Genomic DNA, 25401 nt, shown 5'->3' on the forward strand with positions numbered 1-25401 from the left:
TTCTGTCTAGGTTGTTATCGCTTGCAATAATTAACATAGCCGTAATGACAGGTGTGTGTAGGACATTTATTAGAAATGCACAATTACTTGGAAGTTGATAGTTCTCTTTTTGGGGTTTATTATTTGAAAAAGAGCTAAATCTAGGTTATAATAGGAGAGAGTATGTAGTAGTTGGTCAGATCATAATATGAGAATTAGGAATATATAGCTAGGCTATAATACGAGAGATATTTGTTTGGTTCTGTTTTTCGTTTTTGTATAATAGATAAAATTGCAACAACAGGTTTGTGTGTTATATTGTTAAAAGCTGAATGATCCGTTGGAGTTGATAATTTAAATATTGATCTTGTAATAGAGATTTATGTTTGTTTATTCAAGAAATGTATTTTATTTTTTATTTTTTTTCTTCTTTTCTGATACCGTAATAATGTATGAACATTCCTGTTGTTGATTAATGAAAAAATAAAAAAAAAGATTACAAAAAATAATAACCAAAATTATCAAAAATAAAAACAATTATACCTAATCTAATAGCCCCATAAAAATAGAAAAGCCCCCCCCCCCAAAATAAAAACACCCCCTAACCTACAATAAACTACTAGGGCCTTTTGTAGGGCATTGCCCTAAGTTAAACAGCTCTTGTACCTGTAAAAATCAACCAACCCCCAAAATAAAAAAGTCTAACTCTAAAAAATCCTAAACTACCCATTGCCCCTAAAGGGGCATTTGTATAGGCATTGCCCTTAAAAGGGCATTCAGCTCTTTTTCACTGCCCTTAAAAGGACATTCAGCTCTAATCTAAAATCCCTAATCAAAAAAAAAAACACCCAAAAAAACTAACACTAACCCCATAAAATCTACTCACGATGCATCCATCTTCTTACAGGCGGCGAGAAGTCTTCATCCAGAGGGCGACACCTTCATCCATCTCGGGGACGTCTTCTATCTTAATCCAGGTGGTGTGGAGAGGAGCTATCCTAGAAGTGGATCCCATCCTGCGCAGAGAGTCCTCTTCATACGGTACACTAAAGGGTACACTGAAGAGTACACTGAGGTTTAATGCAAGGTAGCCGTTTCAAAATGGTGTACCTTGCATTCCTATTGGCTGATTTGATTCTTCAAATTCAAATCTGCCAATAGGATGAGAGCTTCTGAAATTCTATTGGCTGTTCAAAACAGCCAATAGGAGGAGAACTACTGAAATCCTATTGGCTGATACATTTTTTGGCGTTAGTTTTGCACCCTGTTTAGCGCAAAACTCATAATCTAGGCGTAAGTGAATAAACAGCCTTGCAAATATGTTGTTAAATATCAAGACTTTGGATTGTGACTTGGAGAACAGAACCATTTTTTACAGAACAGATCATATGAAAAGTGCTTCCGATAAACTAAAAAAGTGTCTGATTGTGATTGAGGCTAATCTGCAGCCATTGATATGCTGATAATTAGACATGTGCATACAAAATCCCTAAACCAAGTTTAGAGGATGGGGTCTATAACACCCTACTGAGAACCCTACTGTTTTAAGATTACGTTTCATCAGAAGGGCAGTGCCTAATGCAAAAAAAAACTACACAATAAGGTAGGAGATAAATAAAATGCATTAATTGGACATGCTAAAACATCATATGGAAAGTAGTGTGTTAGAAACTAACTATTACATTAGGGTGAAATGAAGAGCCCAGTAATTATAACTTAATAAAATATTAATAATAAAAAAGAAAATGTACATATACATAAAACATAACCATCAAGTCACAGAAATTAACTTAGAATTCTATAGTTGCAAATCTAGCACAAACTGGGTGATTATCCCCATTGGCCAATGTACTGTGAGTACAAAAGATCCCTATAAGTACCTCATTTGCCAATTGGCCTATCTATGCTTTCACAGTATTCCTGGTCAATTACTTAAAAAGACTGGGGCCTCTATTTATGAAAGGTCTTGCGGACCTGATCCGACAGTACGGATCAGGTCCGCAAGACCTCGCTGAATGCGGAGAGCAATAAGCTCTCTGTATTCAGCATTGCACCAGCAGCTCACAAGAGCTGCTGGTGCAACGCCGCCCCCTGCTGAAGCAGGGAGGTGTCAATCAACCCGATCGTACTTGATCGGGTTGATTTCCGGTGATGTCTGTCCGCCTGCTCAGAGCAGGCGGACAGGGTTATGGAGCAGCGGTCTTTGTGACCGCTGCTTCATAACTGCTGTTTCTGGCGAGTCTGAAGACTCACCAGAAACACGGGCCGTCAAGCTCCTTTCGGAGCTTGATAGATAGGCCCCTATGTATCTCCGTGCTACATCGACTGCAAAAATTAAAGTGTTATACAAATGAAGGTTCATATCAACGACAGAAAGATTGACAAACACATAATTAGTACAGTACATAAAGCAAGGCAATGTGAACGCCTGACGTGCGTTTCACCACTGCTTTGTCAAAGGTCTTTTTTATGTGTTTTTTAATATTTTAATACGTTTTCTTTATTATTATTAATACTTTATTAAAAGTTATGTTTTAATTACTGGGCTCTTCGCTTCACCCTTATGTAAATAGTTTGTTCCTAACACACTACTTTCCATAGGATGTTTTAGTGTGCCCAATTAATGCAGCTTTTTTCTCTCCTACTTTATTAATTAGACATGTGCATCAGCTGAATCCTTGTTCCAAATATTCCAAATACTACGCATTGAGAATATTCAGTGTGCATGCTATTTGGTATTCATCTCATTTTAAACTAAACATGCTGCATTCCTTCAGATATTCATTTAGTGAAAACGAGACGAATATCCATGTTTTTTTAACGAATGTGCATATGAAGCGTAAAAAATGCAGATGTCTACTGATAATTATCAAACAATGGATTGTGATCAATGATGTTTAATAATGTATAGCTGTTTCATCATGAAAACACACACAACACATATACATATATATATATATATATATATATATACTGATAGCCCTCAGTTTGCGCTAAATAAATTTGTGGCTTTTCACAATAGCTGGGTAGTCAATTGACCACTATCGAGGAAGTTAAAGTGCCATAAAATATGTTGAGCTCTGTCCATAATAGTATCAGTAACTTGCGCTAACAATGTTTCATCAGCTGTGACTAGCATGCACGGCTTTCTTCCTTGAACGCTAGTCACAGCCAATTGAAGCATTCTTTTCATTGTTTGCATAAGCACACACTTTTCCAATCTGTACGACTTCCACTCTTCTTGATTGCAATGACATCCTTTTACTCCACTCTCTGCACACCAGATCTTTGCCACCACTGCCTTTTCTTTTCTCCTAGAATCCTTCTCCTTCTCTTTAACCCATTACTAATTTCAAATGCTCTGAACTAGTAAAAGGAATTTCCATATTGTGTTTGGTGGCCAATATGTCATCTGTGACATCACGTGTGATGTTGCGGAACCCAAAATAGCATGTGCACGTGCTCACAGCTTGGTAGAAGTTCGTTTTTCCGAATAAAACTTTAGAAACTGCCACTTCCCTGAGGGGAGTTTATATCTCTTACTGCATAAGCGGAATCTGTTAAAAGGGGTTAATAGTACCTACCTTACTTCAAATTTATTAGGCACACTTTTTTTTTATTCAGCATTATGCCACTGTAAACAAAAGTCAATGCAGGGACCTTACAGTTTTCTTTGCAGAAAAATAAATTTTGTTAATGTGCTGTACTGTACTAAACCCATTTTTGGTTATTTTAAATTGTTTATAATGCTATTTTAGCATCCATAGGGGCCGATTTATGAAGCAGTCAATGCTGCCTATTCCCCGCGAGCCTTCTGGCTCGCCAGACACAAGAGTTAAGAAGCAGCAGTTTTAAGACCGCTGCTCCTTAACTCGTCCACCACCTCTCAGGATGATTGACATCTCCTGCTAGCGGCCGATTGGCCGTGAATGTGCAGGGGGCGGCATTGCACAAGCATTTCACTAGAATGCTGTCGGCATTTAGCGATGTCGAATGAACATGATCCGCTACAGCGGATCACGTCTGTCTGACATTTAATAAATCGTCCCCAATGTATTTATTTCAAAGCTTTAAATATAATGTGTTATGTTTCTTTTGTCAATTTTTAGAAGGACCTGGAACATAACTCTTTCATGGCCCATTGAAATACATCATATACAGGTGGCCCTCGTTTTGCGCTGGTTCAATTTGCGCCATTTCAGAATAACGCCTTTTTTTCCCCAGTCATGTGACTGCTATTGAAAAGCAATGAGAAGCAGTGCATTGATTAAAATAAGGCCAGTAGTTGGAGCTGTCTGCTTGTGTTGCAGCAAAGATATGCAAGCCTAGCAGGCTGAAATTAATCAGTGTAAACAGACCAGACCTGAGCTATTGAGCAGCTTTCAAAAGGTAAAGGAAACTTCCCTTTCATCTTCCTGCCAAGCTGCTTGATGGTCAGGATGCCGATAAATCAGTCCAGACTGGAATGCATAGAATATCTGCAGACCTAGCTAACAATCTAGCTAACAGTCACCTATATTACGAGTTTTGCGTTATGGGAGTCGTGTCAGTATTGCTATACCGCAAGCATTTTAGCCTGTAACACAATGTGTATCCTGCACTCAAAAAAATACGTTTTTGCATGGGATTTTTATAGCGAGGCTAAAATGCTTGCGTTACAGCCTATACCGACACGATCCATTCCGCCATCTGAGAGCAGTAGTTATGGATTTTGTGTAACAAAAATGTTTCACAAAACTCATAACTAAACTGTTACAAAGTACAATAACACCCATAAACTACCTATTAACCCTTAAACCACTACCCTCCCACATCGCAAACACTATTTAAAACTTATTAACCCCTAATCCACCAGCCCCTCACATCGCCACTACTAAATAAACCTATTAACCCCTAAACCGCCAGTCCCCCCATATCGCCACTAATAAATTAAACTATTAACCCCTAAACCTATCACCCCCTAACTTTAAATTAAAATTACAATATTCCTATCTTAAAATAAATAAAAACTTACCTGTGAAATTAAAAAAACCTCAACTAACAACTAACCTAACACAAATATTATACTAAACTATTATACTAAAATTAAAATAACTAGCAATTAAAATAACTAAATTACACATAAAAAACTAACACTACTAAAAAAATTAAGTCTAAAATTACAAAAATAAAAAATACTAAATTACGAAAAATAATAAACACTAAATTACAAAATATAACAAACAAAATTATCAAAAATAAAAACAATTACACCAAATCTAGTAGCCCTGTAAAAATAATAAAACCCCCCCTAAAAAAAAAAAAACCTAGCCTACAATAAACTACCAATAGCCCTCAAAAGGGCCTTTTGTAGGGCATTGCCCTAAAGAAATCAGCTCTTTTACCTGGAAAAAAATACAAAGACCCCCCCCAACAGTTAAACCCACCACCCAACCAACCCCCCAAAATAAAAAAACCTAACTCTAACAAAAACCTAAGCTACCGATTGCCCTGAAAAGGGCATTTGTATGGGCATTGCCCTTAAAAGGGCATTCAGCTCTTTTACATAAAGCCCATAGCCCTAATCTAAAAAAAAAAACACTCAAAAAGATTTAAAAAAAGAACCTAACAATAACCCCCGAAGATCCGCTCACAGTTTCTGAAGTCCCGACATCCGTCCTCATCCAGGCGGTGAGAAGTCTTCATCCAGGTCGGTGTCTTCTATCTTCATCCCAGCGGCGCTGAGCGTATCCATCCTTGAAGACATCCGGCTCCGAGCGTCCTCTTCATACAGTCACTGCAGTACACTGGATATTCAATGCAAGGGAGCCTTTTCAAAATGGCGTCCCTTGCATTCCTATTGGCTGATTTGAATTTCAAGAATCAAATCAGCCAATAGGAATGCAAGGGACGCCATTTTGAAAAGGCTCCCTTGCATTGAAGATCCAGTGTACGGCGGTGACCGTATGAAGAAGATGCTCCGTGCCGGATGTCTTCAAGGATGGATCCACGCCGCTGGGATGAAGATAGAAGACGCCCCCGCCTGGATGAGGACTTCTCTCCACCTGGATGAGGATGGATGTCCGGACTTTTCAATTTACACCAGTTTTTTTTTTACAATATTTTCTCTAGGAACAGAATATATATATATATATATATATATATATATATATATATATATATAAAAATATATATATATGTATGTGTGTGTGTATATATTATTTTTTTTCTTGAGATTGTTGAGTTTCCTGTATATGTACATATGTAGAAGAATGAACAATAATAATTGATAAATATATAAGTTTATATATTATGGCTGCTTTTTTATAACAGCCTTCAATCATACAAAGATGTACCTTTAAATGTAATGTAATTGAATCAGGTGTCTCATTAAGAGATAATTAGAGATTCTTGGCTTTAAGTAGTGGTCTGGTTGGAGCCTGTGTGTATGCTAGTGAACATGGGCTAGGGATAGGCCCGAAACATGTTTAACACTCTTTTCCACCAGACCACAGATTTTTTTCTAATTGATTCTATGGCTCTTTTGTACTTATAAAATGCATTAAAATAAATGCAATTTTTTACAATTTGGATTTTCTTCTTTTTTGAGAGGTGCGGATGATAATTGCTTCATATATATATATATATATATATATATATATATATATATATATATATATATATATATATATATATATATGATATTTATATATGAGACCACTGTAAAATTATCAGTTTCTCTGGTTTTACTATTTATAGTACTGGCATAATTTCTCCCAAATTCCCAAAAAATTAGAACTGGTCAAAATAACAAAAGAGATGCAGTGTTTTCAGACCTTGAATAATGCAAAAAAAAAACCCAACAAAAAAACAAGTTCATATTCATTTTTAAACAGCACAATACTAATGTTTTAACTTAACAAGAGTTTAGAAATGGCTGTGTAGCATGGAGCATTGTCGGAAAAAACAATCCTCAGAGTTGGGGAACATTGTCACAGCAGAAGGAAGCACGTGTTCTTCCAGGATAACCTTGTACGTTGCTTGATTCATGTGTCCTTCACAAAGATAAATCTGCTCGATTCCAGCTACCCAGGTTATAACTGGTACTCCACAAAAGTGGGTGTGAGACACTATGGGGCCGATTTACTAAGCAGCGGATGCTGCTTATGCCGCGCAAGCCTTCTCCTAAAACAGGAGTTAAGAAGCTGCTAATTAACTTGTCCGCCACCACTGCAATCATCCTGATCAGATATGATCGGAATGATTGACACCCCGTGCTAGCGGACGATTGGCCACAAATGTGCATTGCGGCGGCATTGCACAAGCATTTCACTAGAAATGCTTGGCAATGTTAAATGCCAACAGCGTATGCTGTCGGCATTTAGCGATGCAGGGCGGACATGATTCGCTATAGCAAATCATGTCCGCCCAGGGTATGATAAATCTACCCCTTTGTCTTGTAGGCCTTTGCAGGTCTCGGTCTAAACATTAGACAACAAGGTGTTGGACAAAGCTGAAAATCTGAATCATAAAAAAAGGAGTTTTTTTTTTTTTTTTTAAATGAAAAATAATGGCACGAGGCAGTTTTGGGGTCTAAAGTTGGTGGGAGTAGGGTGTTAGAAAAAAAACAGTGCCTTTACATTGCAGTCTATGGGAACTGTGTGTTCCCTTAGACCGCAATGTTAATACTGTATATATGTATATGCTTATATACATATATATTTATGTGATAGTATGTGTATATATCTAAAAATGCTGCGCTACTTACCCCCTTCGCTGCACGAGGTTCTGATGCCATTTCTGACGGCATCAGAACGAGGCTCCCATAGGTGTCAATGGAAGCATGCTCTCGTAAGTGCAATGTTTCCTAGCAATGTGAATGTGAGCTTGCGTTCGCATTGCGATTTACTTGTAGTACCAGTGCAAATTATCGTAATATCATAATAACGCAAATGATATTTAGTACTCCACTTGTATTCTAGCCCTAAATATTTATTTCTGAACTCTTGCTAAGTTAAATGACAATATTTTTATTTGGAATTTGGGAGAAATCTTGTCAGTAGTTTATAGAATAAAACAAATATAAATAGTAAAATCAGGGAAACTGATATTTTTGCAGTGGTCTCTTATTTTTTTCCCGAGCTGTGCCTCTATCTATCTATCTATCTATCTATCTATCTATCTTCTCTATCCATATATCTCTATCTATTTATCAATCTGTCAGCTATATATACATGTGTGTGTATATATACTGTATATATATATATATATATATATATATATATATGGATGAAAAGGTTGGTTTCAAAGCGCACTGTTCATGTAACAGAGTACAGACATGTGTCAATATATTTGATAGAGGAAATGTAGTATAAATTACCGCCACATAATATTGCAATGATATCAAATGTGAATGTAAATAACCACAAAAATAGTTGACATAAGATCCTAAAAAACTTTAGCCAACATAAAATGTAAAATTATATAAGCACACCCAAATATTAACTATTTAGATGATATTCCTTAAATACCTTTGAAACGCGTAAGGAGTTCAACTTAAGAGCCTGTATTTAATTATACATATAAAAATCGCTTTTATCCTTGTTTCCTGTATGTATGACAGATGTGACTGGCATATATGTTTTTTGGAAATTGCACCTGTTATTATCAACAACTTTTACATGCCTAACTAATACCTCATATTGGATTGAGGTTTGCAAATGTGAGCATTTTAAACAGAAAATAAAAACGCTTTTATTTTATATAGAGTGTTGCACTATTTTGTTTGCATTTGTGCTCCCTTTCTCTATGTCTATGATACATTGTGGATCTGAGAGGAGAGCATAAAACTAATCTGTGAAGGAAGAAAATACTTCTACCACACTGAGGAGGCATAGAAGCGGTTATCTGGATTGCTGTGATACGTTTCTCCTTAAAGGGACGCATTTACTTACCTCATAGGATTGAGGTCACTTCTAGTAAGTAGGCACTTATCTATAGTACGTGGATATCTTAGGAATAAGACCGTATACCGTACAAATTGGGGACTGATTTATTAATTTGCATATATTGTATGAACTAAATAAATCAATTTAAGAACGGATAGAATCATCACACTTTCTTTTTTGGAACTAACGGGGATGAATAAACCTTTCTTGGGACTGTTTTCTGATTTTTAAAGAATTGGAGAATTTTTATTCAATATCATCATTTAAATAGTTAATATTTGGGTGTGCTTATATAATCTCGCATTTTATGTTGGCTAAAGTTTTTTAGGATCTTATGTCAACTATTTTTGTGGTTATTTACATTCACATTTGATATCATTGCAATATTATGTGGTGGTAACTTATACTACATATCCTCTATCAAATATATTGACACATGTCTGTACTCTGTTATATGAACAGTGCACTTTGATACCAACCTTTTCATCCACATTTTGTTCACAAATTTGAAATAGGATAGTGTAAGGTGGGGATCTTTCATTTGTCTATATTTCAGATATTAGGCAGCCGGTTCACATTTTAGCAGTTTTAGTATTGGTCTGGGGGCAGTACACTTAGCGCTGATTTTCATAGCTCTCTTTTAAATTATTATATATATACTGTATATAAGTAGTATAGCAAAATTGGCAACATTTTTGCGTACATTGATAAATCTCAAATATATTTAGTAATTATAATTAATTAAAAGTACTTTTAGTGAAAAAATAAAATAAAAACCCTTTGGCATCGAACACCAATTTAGGCAAATATTTGTACAAGCTTTTTGCAATCCCAGCTAGAGGGTTATTTATTTAATGAACTAAGGAGTTAGGGTTTGATCTATTGTTTTATAATTATTGGAATGTTAATGGCTGAAGGTGAGATGTTTTCAATGTCGATACAATCGCAATCAGCTATTTTCCTCATTGATCAGCAGTACGTTTTTAATTTTCTTTTTATTGAATAAATGGTTTTATGCTTAACCTGTGTCAGTCCTGTTTTTCTGATCGCAAACTACATTCTCAATACCTAATTACACATTATTTCAGAGCTCCTTAAAGGGACAGTCAAGTCCAAAAAAATATTTCATGATTCAAATAGGGCATGCAATTTTAAACAACTTTACAATTTATTTTTATCACCAATTTTGCTTTGTTCTCTTGGTATTCATAGTTGAAAGCAAAACCTAGGAGTTTCATATGCTAATTTCTTAGACCTTGAAGGACACCTCTAATCTAAATGCATTTTGACAGTTTTTCACCACTAGAGGGCGTTAGTTAATGTGTTTCATATAGATAACATTGAGCTCTTGCATGTGAATTTACCGAGGAGTGAGTAGGGATGGGCGAATGTTTGGCAACATTCGAAAAACGGCACGAATTTTAACACATTCGTTCGTTCGAATCGAATTTCGAATGTTTACATAACATTCTAACATTCGATTTTCAAATGTTCGGTTTCGAATTTTACGATTACATTCGAAAATATTCAAATTCAAAAAATTTGAATTTAGATTGTAATAGTATTTCTAATGCTTTTTCTTTAAATGTAATATTCGAATTATGCAATATTCGAATTCGAAAAATTCGAATTTAGATTGTAATAGTATTTCTAATGCTTTTTCTTTAAATGTAATATTCGAATTATGCAATATTCGAATTCGAAAAATTCGAATTTAGATTGTAATAGTATTTCTAATGCTTTTTCTTTAAATGTAATATTCGAATTATGCAATATTCGAATTCGAAAAATTTGAATTTAGATTGTAATAGTATTTCTAATGCTTTTTCTTTAAATGTAATATTTGAATTATGCAATACGTGTATTCGAATTTGAAAAATTTGAATTTAGATTGTAATAGTATTTCTAATGCTTTTTCTTTAAATGTAATATTCGAATTATGCAATACGTGTATTCGAATTCGAAAAATTCGAATTTAGATTGTAATAGTATTTCTAATGCTTTTTCTTTAAATGTAATATTCGAATTATGCAATATTCGAATTCGAATTTAGATTGTAATAGTATTTCTAATGCTTTTTCTTTAAATGTAATATTCGAATTATGCAATACATGTATTCGAATTCGAAAAATTCGAATTTAGATTGTAATAGTATTTCTAATGCTTTTTCTTTAAATGTAATATTCGAATTATGCAATACGTGTATTCGAATTCGAAAAATTCGAATTTAGATTATAATAGTATTTCTAATGCTTTTAAATGTAATATTCGAATTATGCAATATTCGAATTCGAAAAATTCGAATTTATATTCGAATTCGAAAAATTCGAATTTCGAATGTAGACATTCGATATAATTATAAACATTCGAATTCGAAAGTGACATTCGAAAACTGTAAATAACATTCGATTTTCAAATTTTTAAGAATATTCTTTCTTATCGACATTCGAATTTAGAATTCGAATTTCGGTCATAACATTCGTTCTACATTCAAAATTCGAAAATTTGCACATTCGCCCATCCCTAGGAGTGAGCACTGATTGGCTAAAATGCACATCTGTCAAAAGAACTGAAACAAGGGGCAGTCTCTAGAGGCTTAGATACAAGGTAATTACAGAGATAAAACGTGTATAATTATAACTGTGTTGGTTATGTAAAACTGGGGAATGGGTAATTAAGGGATTATCTATCTTTTAAAACCACAAAAATTCTGGTGTTCACTGTCCCTTTAAAGAGTTTTTGATTGCAACATTGGTTTTGCACACACAGCAAAACCCACTGAAATTATGCAAACATTAGGGAGCAATGTCACTAAACAGATACAAACTGCACCTGCTCAATCGATTAAAAATGAGAAAAGAATATTAACCACTCTACACTTTTACAATTAATTTGTTGTAAATTTGTTTTTTGGATCACCATATCAAGCGATTAGCATTATAGATAACAATGTTGTATTTTTTTCAGGAGGTAACAATTACTAATGTCAGAGGTATTACAGAAAAAGCATTTTTGGATTGTAACCACTAGAAAAACACACTGACTATACCGGCTAAAGTCGCTATCTACTGAAGCTCAAGATGATGATGAACCCCTTAGTTGAATATTGTTTAGATATTGGTAACACCTATTATATACACATCTGTGTCTCATAAAATATCCTCTACTCTTATTAATTAATTTTCAGCTATGATACTGGGTTCCATTTTTTAAGTTGCGAGAGCATCTTTGGAGTCCAGGTGCTTCAGGCTATCGTGGGTATTATATGATTATGTGACAATAATTGAAACAGAGGGCACATAAAAAAAGCTATATTAGTTAAGATTAACAGCCACTATAACAAAAAAAATTATTAGTACAATTCCTAAATACAAACCAAAATTATAAATATTAGTCCACCAAAGGAAATCCTTGTGAAAAGAAATAATCTACACAAAGAATAGGTTGCACTCCAGTAACAGGTTCTGGTACACCGGTTGCTGAAAATATAAATGAAGAAAGAGGCGGCGCCTCATAGGCTAAGAACATCCCGAAACATTAAAACATTATGGAAGAGACATCGGGCAACTCACAGTAAGCAAAGCACTACTCATAGTGCTTGTGTAGCAAGCTGGGATATGCAAGTCCCCCAGCTGCACGAAACACAGGCAAAACTCTGTCCCCCATCTCTCAGGTAACACATGTCTGGTCAATATTACTGGAATTACTGAATGGCACTACTTCAGTACTGGAGGACTGAATCCCCAATTATTTTGCTAAGAACTTGGCAAATATGCTAGGGGTGAGAAAAATGTGGAAATAGTTACTTGATAATGATAACCATTACTTATAAAGTCTGTAGAACCAGCACTGCAGCAGCGTAATAAGTAAACTGCAAAATAAAATAAAAAATAAACTACCATCATAGTTTAGTTCTAAACAACATGACAAATTACTTTTTTTTATTTTTTTTTATTTTGCAGTTTACATAAGAGCCAATTGTAAGCAGTAAGAAAAGAGTGTGAAAGGTTGAAATAGTAAGCAATTTAGTAAGCATAATTAATGACAATTAAATTGATTGACAGGCACAGACACTGGTCTTACCTTGGCCGTGCACAATTCTTGCAGAACTTAGTTGATCTACTTGATCACTATGTTTGTATGTTCACACTGTGACACAAGAAGATGGCAAGAATTATCTCTCTGGTGATGGTCAGCCGCTAATTCGGATGATCCTCAAAAAACCCTCCCTCAACCCCAATTCTCCTGCAAACTACCGCCCCATATCACTACTTCCGCTAGCTAAAGTCCTGGAAAAACTAGTTTTCGATCGCCTAACACACTTCCTATCCTCCAACTCACTGCTTGACCCTCTGCAATCTGGCTTCCGTCCCCAACACTCAACTGAGACTGCCCTCACCAAGGTTACGAACGATCTTCTTTCTGCTAAAAACAATGGCCACTATTCTATACTTATCTTACTTGACCTGTCTGCTGCCTTTGACACTGTTGACCATCCCCTCCTCTTGCGGATTCTCAGCTCCCTTGGACTCTGTGACATTGCCCTCTCCTGGATCCACTCTTATCTCTCTAATAGGTCCTTTTCTGTCTCATTTGCTGGTGACTCATCCTCTCCACTGCCTCTGTCTGTTGGAGTACCTCAAGGCTCTGTTCTAGGCCCTCTACTCTTCTCTATTTATACTTCCTCGCTGGGTCAACTTATTAGTAGCTATGGCTTCAACTATCACCTCTATGCTGATGATACTCAAATCTACCTATCCACCCCTGCACTCTCTCCGTCTGTCCTTTCCCACATCAGCATCTGCTTATCTGGCATTTCTTCCTGGATGGCCTCTCACCACCTAAAAATCAACATGTCCAAGACTGAGCTTCTTCTAATCCCCCCAACTAATTCTACTCCAGTTTCTAACTTTACTATCACTGTCGGTGACACCACTATCTCCCCATCACACCAAGTCCGCTGCCTTGGAGTTACACTCGACTCCAATTTGTCCTTCATACCCCACATCCAATCGCTCTCTTCATCCTGTCGCAACCACCTACGCAATATCTCCAAAATTCGTCCTTTTCTGAGCGCTGAAACTACTAAACAGCTAATCCATTCCCTAGTAATTTCCCGGCTTGACTACTGTAACAACCTACTAACTGGCCTTCCTCTCTCCCGTCTCTCCCCCCTTCAATCCATCCTAAATGCCTCTGCTAGGTTAATCCACCTCTCCCGACGCTCTGTATCTGCCGCACCCCTCTGTGAGTCCCTTCACTGGCTCCCCATTCACAGCAGAATTAAATTCAAAATTCTCACTTTGACCTACAAAGCCCTTACCAATGCAGCCCCCCCATACCTGTCCTCACTCATCAACAAATATACTCCAGCCCGTCCCCTAAGATCCAACAACGATCTACTCCTTGCCTCTTCTACCATCACCTCCTCTCATGCTAGACTACAGGACTTCTCTCGTGCGGCACCAACCCTCTGGAACGCACTTCCTCGTGCTGTCAGACTTTCCCCCAACCTCCCCTTCTTTAAACGCTCCCTAAAGACCTTCTTGTTCAGGGAAGCCTATAACCAAATCAGTAACTAATGAATTCCACTTGCCTAATAGTTGCCCTCATCTAACTTCAGACTAACATCACTCCCACCTTTGCAGTCCCCACCTCCTGTTTCTCACCCTCCTACCCATTTAGATTGTAAGTTCCCACGGGAACAGGGCTCCCAATTCCTCCTGTATTTGTTTGTTAAATTTTGTCTGGTGTCTCATATTGTACTGTCCTTTTATCTTTGTTACCTATGAACAGCGCTGCGGAATCTGTTGGCGCTTTATAAATAAAGAATAATAATAATAATAATAATGGCAGAGGCAGATGATCATCACATCAGATAATGACAGATCTAGTCCGACTCCTGTCCTTACTAGGCACTAGCTAGTAGTTCTAACTTCCCTCTCGTGACCAGTCTCTCTCCTCAGCTCAGTCTGACAGCTCACAACTGAGTACTGACCTGCTGTCACTTGCTTTCAATGATCACGATGATTTTAGTAAGTGGTGTGTGTGTGCTAAAAAATGACACTTGCGCTAGCCGCACGGTCTGATAACCCTCAAAACGGGACAAAATGAATATTATTAAAGAAACGACGGGACGGGGGAAGAAACATAAAATAACGGTACTGTCCCTTTCAAAACGGGACATATGGTCAGCCTAAAATATATATATATAAATATATATATATATATATATATATACGTACATACATACATACAAATACATCTTTAGCAATGTATATACAGTATATGTGTCTCAATGTTAAAGCCATTTGCTTGACTTTTTTTATAACCCCCAAGATTTCCAAACTTAGAGCCCTTATAACTTTTTTGTGCAATATTTTTATTACATTTTTTTATTAGGCAGTGTTAATATGAGTGTAAGTGTACTTTGTAATGTATTTTTGAAGTGTTTTGTGCAACTTTTTTTTTTTTAACCACAGTTCAACTTGTAATATCAGCGAAATGAAAATGGCTGGCAAAAACACGATTACGCTAGCGCGAAACCATTTGCGCCTAACTTGTTATCTAGCCCTAAAGCTTAACATACCACTACAATTATTTCTACTGTATAGTATTTAAGATACACGTACACTCCTGACCTTACATAGCTATGCTCTTCAACAAAGGAAAGCAAAAGTGATACTGGAAGTATTTATTTTTTTAATGTCAAGCTCTATCTGAATCATAAAGTTTACTTTTGATTTTCATTTCCTTGAAAGAACATAAAACCAAATGAAAATTATAAGGAACAAACATTTCTCAAGGTGGTTTATGCAAACCTTTATAAAACAAAGTTAAACATGACAGCTAATTAGTTGGCAATAATCTAGATTTGATGAAAATTGAAGCGTATCTGGTGGGGAGAAAAATTGCTGCAAAACACAAAAATTGTGGAATTCATAAAGATTTGTACCTGCTGTTAGTTGCAATTCATTCTCCAACAAACTAAAATAAAAAAATAATTACACGCCTCTATAAAAGTGCCCACACTTACATTTTCACACAAAAAACAACAACTTGAAAACAGTTAAAGAGAAATAAAATTAAATTAAAAATGAGACCCTGTCAGGTTTAAATTCACGAGGCATGATAGCGAGACCAGATGTTTTTAATGGTCTCTTAGGAAGATATAATGCAGCAAGACAGTAGGGTTAGAATTCCAAGTGTAAAAAAAGTTAAAATCCAATAAAGAATATAATTCTTTTGCATAGAAATTCAGTCACCATTTTGTTTACAAAACAAAGCTTTATCAAACACTAATTGTAAATAATGTTTTAAAAAAAAAATACTTGTCAAAGTAGCAAATTGACCATATAGTGAAAGAAAAATGGTGCCCAGTCTTCCCATGCTGATAAGCTAAAAGATGCATTCAAATGGCTTAGCAGTGGTGCGAAAGGAAATGGATGACAATAGATAACTGTGAAAGTTGTGATTAAAGTGAAGGTAAAGTTAATGTGTCTGCTCCAAATAAATAAATATATCATTCAAAATAAATAGCATGTTCATTCATCATTTCTTATATTTTACAATTTTACCTTTGATATCTTTTATAATGTGCTCCGATTTTGCTTTGCTCAAATCAACCCGTTTTTGTTTGTTTTTCTCTAAACAACGATCACGTTGTTTAGACAGCCAATTGATTCTTTGGCCGTTAGGTGGCCGTCAATTGACGTCAGCAGGGGATGCTTAATTGTGTGCATGCGCAACTATTTGCAGTTCCTCCTTGAAAAGCGAGCGCGTCCTCGTGTAGCGCATGCGCATTAAGCGGTTCAGTTGTCTGTTCAAGTTTCAACAGCATTGGATCGCATGCGCTGAGGAGTTCGATGACACCGTGATTAACGCATGTGCAATGGCAACAGATAGTTTTTGGGCGCATGCGCGGTGATTAGAGGCTCGATGTGCACGAGCGTAGTTGACACGTATAGAGCGGGTGGGACCGCTTTATACGTCAAAGTATAGCAAACACGGAAATGATGGATGGGAGGAGATTAGGATCGCAAGAATTAGAAAAATAAAGGTAGGTAAATACGGTCAGATATAAGTTTATTTAAAAAATAAACCTAGCGACTACGTTGTAGGTTGGAAAAGGAATATACCTATCAATTTTTATGGGAAAAACTTTACCTTCACTTTAAGTGATCCCCTGTAAAGTCTGTCACAGACAAAAAGGATGTGCATCTTCTCACAACTATACATGATGAGAGCACAACATCACCTGTCTATGTGATTGACCCCTATATGTTCAAACATATTGGAATGTGTTTGAAATGTGTTTTGGAATGAATCTGAAATCCATTGAAAAGCCATTCAATTTATTTTGCATATAAATTCTGATGGAATGACATCCAGGTCACTATTTATAAACTAAAAACTGTAAAATCAGCCAATCTTACGATAAAAAAATAATATAGCTTTACAAAAATATACTGTAGTGGTTTAAAGTAATTGAGCTAGGTTACAAGCAGAGCGCTATCAATAGGTTTTGTGCAACCTTGTGCAAAGAATAACACACAATCTTGTAGTGGATTTTAAATCTTTTAACCAGAGCATCTTATTGCGGCCAAATTGTTTTTAGCGTGACCTATAATTTTTAATTGTTGGTGGTGGGAGAGCTATTAGCATCCCCACTGAGCTCTTATTACAAGTGGTGCTGCAACATTTAGCGGCTTTTAAGATTTGAAGTAAACCCTTATTATTAATAGTATAGCAAAGAACTACATGAATAACTCCACTACTTGCGCACAATTGGCTTAGTGCCCCATCTATTTAGTGCTTGAGCAATATCCAACATCAAATTTACTGTCCACCCCCATAGAAGTCTTTTATGTGAAGGTTTTAACTCACCCTAGACTATCACGCAAGCGATAAAAAATAACTTTGGACTTGTAATATGAGGAAAAAATAGAAGCACTATTTGTTTATTTTTGTTTTCTAACGAATGGATGCTTCTTTTAGGCATTTTACAAGATATGTGTACACCATAATTCTGAAGTGGCTGATTCAGATGTCAGTCAAAGTACAGGTTGATATAAGGATTACCCATACTTGAGTCAATAGCTTGTTATCAGATTGAATGACGTCATTCCAGTAATCATGTACACGTCTAGTATCACGTGACCCTCTAAATACTTTCTGGGGGAATACCTATAATAGGTTTATGGAAAATAAATAGGAATATCTACATTTCGTACTGAATGACATGTTTAATTATTGTTCCAGCTTATGTAAATACATGTGCTGCAAGATATTCTTGCTAAAGTTTTGTTGAAATTTAATTTAAAATGAATTTCTAGAAGTAAATGTATGTTAATAAGAATAATCTGTCACTAAACCTAGCTACTGATTTATGAAAGTGGTAATATTTGCATATATTTTAAGTAGTGACATATATTTAAAGGTCATACTTTAACAACTTTACTTCAATCCATACTACAATGTGTACATGTTTCAATTAATTATTCAGACCCGTCTACACCTGATATCTTTAAAATTAAAGTAAGTATGGAAAACTGACAGAAACATAGCTTACTTAACAATAAAACGAACTAGAAAAATTAAGCTCCTATGAAATATATTATTTTTAACTGCTTGTATTGCACGGCTAAATTTTCCTGCTTCTGCCATTTTCAAGTTCAGCTATTTTTGATCACCCACTCTTGGGATCCACTAACAGGATTGACCTGTTTTTAGCTGCTTAGTATTTAATTTTAACTAACCATTTGGTGCTTATCTGACTACAAAAGTTCCAAAACACTACATTGAAGTACCCGATTTTTAACTTAATCTATAACTTTTAACATTTAGAATGTCCACAGTCCTTGAAGCCCCAATATTTTTTGATGTCCATGTTTAATAAGGATTAGATGATCAAAAACTCTCTTGCATGGAGAGAAATCACACAAAGGGCTAGATTTACCAAGTGTCAAGCAGACATGATTCGCTATAGCTATAGTGAATCATGTCCTCTCAAAATCGCTAAATGCAGAAAGCATTTGTCATTGTACAATCATTTCTGCCGCCCCTGCTCACTTGCTACTTTATGATATATTTGGGTGAGATTCATATAACTTCAAATATCCTCATATAACTTCAAATATCTACATATTTCTTATTTAATACTCTATGACTAGAGTTGTACTCAAACTTTTTAGTCATCATTGAATGTAGTCCATAAAATGTTGGATAGCTAAAAATCAATGAAGGGATACCTTGTAGCTTTAAATCATTAGCTGGATATTCCAATTGTAAAGCAAACCCTTTACAAACTTCTGTTTTTTGTTGTTGTACAATGCACTTAATTAGTGTGATGAGCTCTATACTGCAAAAAAATGAAGGAAGAGGGAGGGATGTAGAGATACAATACAGAAAAAAATGTGGTGTGGAGGCCTTAGCTAAATATTACCTGAGGAGGTGGGGCTACCACTAAACTACAGAAATAAAAACAAAAAATACAAAATAAATACAAAAAATACATGTATCTATAGATAATGGCAGACAGCTGCCAGTACTAAAGATGGCCACCATTAGTGGGAGGGGAGGGTTAGAGAGCTATTTGGGGGGATCAGGGAGGTGGGAGGGTTGATGAGGATCACTACACTGCAGAACATATTTATATATAGTATATTTAAAAAATGAATAAAAAAAACCTAAACCTGCCATAATTGCACAAGTGTTATGTAACTAATTTCAGTGAGAATCCCAAATTTTGTGAAAAAACTATTTTTTTATATATATAATTGCATTTGGAGGTGAAATGGTGGCATGGCATATACCAAAATGGGCCTAGGTCAATACTTTGGGCTTACTACTTAAAAATAAGATATAGTTTTGACAGGTAAATAAAAAAAAAAAACAAGGCTCTATTTCTGTGTAAATGAAGTGATAGCAAAAATGCTAAAAAACCTCCAATATTTTGGGCAAGTTCTTTTCTTAAATGCCCCGTAGCAAAGGGGTTAAAATGATATGCTGTATCTGAATCATGAAAGCAAAAACTTGTGGTTTTGTGAGCCCTTTAAATATGTGATACTACATGGTGAAGTCACCTTATATCACCATCAAATGTATTTTTAAAAGAAAACGTAAAACAAGAAATTCATCCTTCACAGCTGAAATAAATTAATTGAGAATTATAGCAAACTAGAGAGGAAATAGTTTGTGAGGTAAATATATAAAAGAATGATCGCAGCTACCTACCTAAAGTAAGGGTTGTACTTACGTATAGGCCTCTAAGTATGAAATGCCCATGTTTCAAATGCATAGATTATGACAGGTAATTATAGTAAAGGAGTGAGGAAAAAAGTTTTAAATATCCTTCCTTGATCTCTTGTTCTTAAATGACCACTCAATGTTGTAGAATTGCATAATTAACAAATGCATACTAAGACAATGATTTAACACCTAGGGGCCGATTTTTTAAAGTGTGAATGGACATGATACAATGTAGCGTATCATGTCCACCGCACATCGATAAATGCGGACAGCATACGCTGTCGGTATTTATCATTGCACAAGCAGTTCTTGTGAACTGCTTGTGCAATGCCGCCCCCTGCAGATTTCCAGCCAATCGGCTACAAGCAAGGGGTGTCAATCAGCCTGATCCTATTGGATCGGGCTGATTGATGTCTGCAGCCTCAGAGCAGGTGGAAAAGTTATGGAGCAGCAGTCTTTAGACCGCTGCTTCATAACTGCTGTTTCCTGAAGGCTCGCACGGAAACAGGGGCATCAAGCTCCATTCAGAGCTTGATAATTCGGCCCCCTACTCTGAATTTTAAATAAGCAGTAGATTGCTTTCTGACAATTTTATTTTTTCTCCCATTTTCCGGACCCTATATCATGTGACAGACATCAGCCAATCAAAGACAAGTTTACGTTTACCCTGTGAGCCTGTGCACATGCTCAGTAGGATCTTGTTCCCCATTTGTGTGCATATAAAAAGACTGTAAAATATGATAATGGATGCGTTTACTTTCAACTTGTAATACTAGCACTACTTCAGACGCGAGCAAACTGCCGCGATAAACCCAATATCATTTACGCTTAACTGTTAGCGATTACTTGTAATCTGGCCTATACAAATGAGAATTTGTGCAACAATAAAATGCTCTTTAAAAGTGTGACTTTTTTTATTGAATTAGAATATACCTTTAAATATTTAAATAACACTGGGGATTTATTTAATTAATATTATAATATTATTAATAATAATAATAATAATAATAGTACTACATCATTAAATTATTTAATTTATATCTGGGTCCCCTGTATTTTTTTTTTTTTTTCTTTTTCTCTCTACAAATATCAACAATGCAAAATTGAAGGGTGTAACATAGCCAATAAAAACAAATTGTTGCTACATAAATTAGGTCATGTTATTCTGTCAAAATAAAAAATAAATATGTAAAAGCAAATCACAATGCAATGACATTAGATCATCATAAATTTATTCTTGCAAAAAAAAAAAAAGAGAGAAAATTAGAATAAAGTAAAAAGTATTTCTGTGACACATGTAACAGCAGATCTTTGTGTTTCTCCTTGATCTTTCCTGCTGTAATCTGCCTTATGAATTTAGTAGGATTATCCCCAGCTCACCAGTTACCAACAGAGCCATCTACTGTTAACCCCAGATGCATGGTGTATTAGCATAAAACTGAAAAAGTCTAAGCATTTGCTGTGTAACTTATTGATAACAAATGTTCATTTGACTTAAAGGGACACTGAACCCAATTTTTTTCTTTCGTAATTCAAATAGAGCATGGCATTTTAAGCACCTTTCTAATTTATTCCTATTATCAAATTGTCTTCATTCTCTTGGTATCTTTATTTGAAATGCAAGAATGTAAGTTAAGATGCCGGCCCATTTTTGGTGAATAACCTGGGTTGTCCTTGCTGATTGGTGGATAAATTCATCCACCAATAAAAAAGTACTATCCAGAATTCTGAACCCAAAAAAGCTTAGATGCCTTCTTTTTCTAATAAAGATAGCAAGAGAACGAAGAAAAATTGATAATAAGAGTAAATTAGAAAGTTGCTTAAAATTGCATGCTCTATCGGAATCACAAAAGAAAAAAATTGGGTTCAGTGTCCCTTTAAGCATATTGCACATTTAAACAATGGAAAATACACTACACTAGAATACTGTTTATTTCATGATATTAAAGGGACAGTAAAGTCATAATTAGACATAAATGATTTACACAGAACATACAATTTTAAACAAATTTCCAATTTACTTCTATTATTTAATTTGCTTCCTTCTCTTGTTATCCTTTGCTGAAATGGTTTATTTAGGTAAGCTCAGGAGCAGCAAAGAACCTAGGTTCTAGCTGCTGATTGGCAGCTGCATATATATATACCGATTGTCATTGGCTCACTCATGTGATCAGTTAGAAACCAGTAGTGCATTACTGCTCCTTCAACAACTGATACCAAGAGAATGAAGCAAATTTGATAAAAGAAGTAAACTGGAAAATTGTTTAAAATTGTGTGTTCTACCTAAATCATGAAAGAAATATTTTGGGTTTCGTGTCCCTTTAAGAATTCTCAAATTATCTAAATAACTAACTCTCTGCAACTTACAAGTTAATTATTTTCTACTTGCAGTGAAATCCTAAATGTACCACATACTGTTTTTTTATTTTATTTATCTAGCCCTTGTCCTTAGACCACACAAGAGCACCAAACCGTAGAAAATAGCTAAGAACTTAAAAATAATTCTATATACTTAGTTGACAAACAAGAGAGATTTTATGCCAAACATTGGAATTCCAAAGTACAAGGTTTTTTAATCACAAAGTAAAGTGAGAAAACATTTAAGAGCTTTGATTGACTTTTGTAAAGTATTTCAATTGCAACTGCATGTGTAGAACGCCAATATATATATATATATATATATATATATATATATATATATATATATATATATATATATACTGCATCTTTTTTTTAAAGGTACACTGATTGAACCCAAATTTGTTCTTTTGTGATTCAGATGGAGCATGCAATTTTAAGCAACTTTCTAATTTACTCCTATTATCAATTTTTCTTCATTCTCTTGCTATCTTTATTTGAAAAAGAATGCATCTAAGCATTTTTTCTTGGTTCAGAACTCTGGACAGCACTTTTTTATTGGTGGATGAATTTATCCACCAATCAGCAAGGACAACCCAGGTTGTTCACCAAAAATGGTCCGGCATCTAAACTTACAATCTTGCATTTCAAATAAAGATACCAAGAGAATAAAGACAATTTGATAATAGGAGTAAATTAGAAAGTTGCTTAAAATGTCATGCTCTATCTGAATCACAAAAGAAACAAATTGGGTTCAGTGTCCCTTTAACTAAATTTAAATAAAACCAGCAAGCAACAAATGTAAAATATTTTTTGTAGAACATTGAATAAACAACAACCTGACAATCTTTACTTATAGCAATTTTAAATCTGAGAATTCTCCAGTGGAAACAAACATTTCCATATCCAATACCTTTTATATAAATAGTGCATCTTCTTTTAACTAAATTTACATAAAAACAGCAAACATTTTTTTTTTTTTTTTGTAGAACGTTGAAAAATATCTAACATATAATCTATACTTATAGTGATTTTCTATCAGACAATTCTCTAGTGAAAACAAACTTTTCCAATTCATATGCTTTCCTAAAGAGCTGATTAAACAAATATAAATTATATTTTCAGACCTCAGTCAATCAATAGTTTTCTGTGATAATATAGGGTAAAACAAAGACCTATAGTTGGATATCTGTGTCTTATGTACTGGTACATGGTGTGTAAACATATTTCCATTTTTCTTTAAAGGGACAGTGTACACTAATATTTTCTCCCCTTTAATATGTTTCAAATTATTCATTTTACCTACCGGAGTGTATTAAATTGTTTACAAATAGCCCCCTTCACCTTTATTTTCTTATTCTAAATAGTGTATTTTGCCTATTGCATCCTCACCTTTACTGTACATTCCCAAACTAAAGTTCTGGTTGCAAAAAGAAAAACATGTAAACAAGAAGGTTTAGATAATATAATGCTCTCAGTGGGGAGCTATGACAAAGAGGTACTAACATTTTAGTTTTCCATTGGCCTTTGAGTTGGCCTTTGAGTTAACGGTAATAAAGACGATAAGGAGGAGTTTGTGTAAATAATTAGACATTAGGTAGGTATTTTATCCCTACAACATCAGCCCATTGTATTGGATTGTGGTTTCAGTTAACAGAAACAGCTATTTCATATACAAAAATATACATAAATTAATGATTTCCATACATTTTAAACTATGCAGCTGGTTTAAAAAGTAATTGGAAACACATTAAGGAGAAACCAATTTTACAGTACACCGTCCCTTTCAAATATTTATGAACTCATTTAAACCTAAACGGATCTCATTAGCAGTAATAAAACTGTAAATCTTTGTATATAATCTGTAGCTACCGCTTTAAAACAAAATTGCAATTTCATACCTTTCTTACATCCGGTATATTAAAAGTCTTCTTTGTATGAGCAACCCATCCCACAATCCCAATGTCTAAAGGAAAAACAATTTCACTTTCGGGGGCAACCAAGTTTTCCTCAAATTTTGAGTTTTTGGTGACATTAAAAAGTCTTGTAGCCAATTCAGCAATGCCGTTTCGAGACCTATAAAGAAACATGCTACAGCAGTCTGCTTGCAGGAGACAAGACAACCTCTGGAGCACTTTGTGTATGGTTTGTTCCATATTATTTTCTTTCTCTATCTCCATCACCAATTCTAACAAAATATCAGCTTCTTCCAGTTTCGTTATATCTTTATATGACATTCCATCTTTTATAGCCACGTGTTTGTTATTAAACAAAGCCCCAATAGTCTCACTCTTCAACTTTCGGTCAAAATATTCCTTTGCAAACTTTGGGTTGATTTCCAGGTATTTTTCAACATCTTCTTGTTTTATTTCACCCATTTTCTTTCTTTTTGTTTTCTTATGTTTCTTTCCTTAATAATTCATGGTTTATTATTGAATCAAAATTCTCACAGGTAACATGTGAGCTATTAGCTTCATGGCAAATCAGTGAAATTTCACAGTATAGTCTACAGACACTGTGTATTTTCTTGAGAGCTTACAAAAATCTGTGAACCCTTTTGAGACTTGACAGAAGGCACTAGCTTAGTGTCATCTTAGTGCGGGAGACTAAAGGAGACTAATTAAAAAGATGTCATGACACTAAACCCTGGTGTGCTCTTAGCTCACAAATCCCAAGAGAATCATTTTTGACAAACCAATCCATTTTAAGATCCCAACTGTGTACCTTTGTAAGAATCCAAATTAGAATGTGCGTCTAACGCTTGTTTAATTTATGACTTCCATATGGTCCCGTGACTGGCTTAGGTATTTGTGAATGAAAGACGTGGTCACAAATTAAAGTATCAAATCCCTTGAAAGAGGATAGACTATGGTGTAAAAAGACACAT

General features: G+C 35.0%; 1 protein-coding gene across 1 annotated transcript in view; it reads right to left on the reverse strand.

Annotated features, from left to right (window-relative positions):
• Window positions 1-24892, reverse strand: part of PDE6C (phosphodiesterase 6C) — a 240417-nt gene extending 215525 nt beyond the window's left edge. Inside the window, exon 1 of the mRNA XM_053692915.1 lies at window positions 24416-24892. Coding sequence (XP_053548890.1) covers window positions 24416-24892 — 477 coding nt within the window. The remainder of the gene's footprint in view (window positions 1-24415) is intronic.
• Window positions 24893-25401: the final 509 nt, after the last annotated feature.

Source organism: Bombina bombina, chromosome 9 (assembly GCF_027579735.1).
Source record: "Bombina bombina isolate aBomBom1 chromosome 9, aBomBom1.pri, whole genome shotgun sequence".
Classification (NCBI taxonomy): Eukaryota; Metazoa; Chordata; class Amphibia; order Anura; family Bombinatoridae; genus Bombina; species Bombina bombina.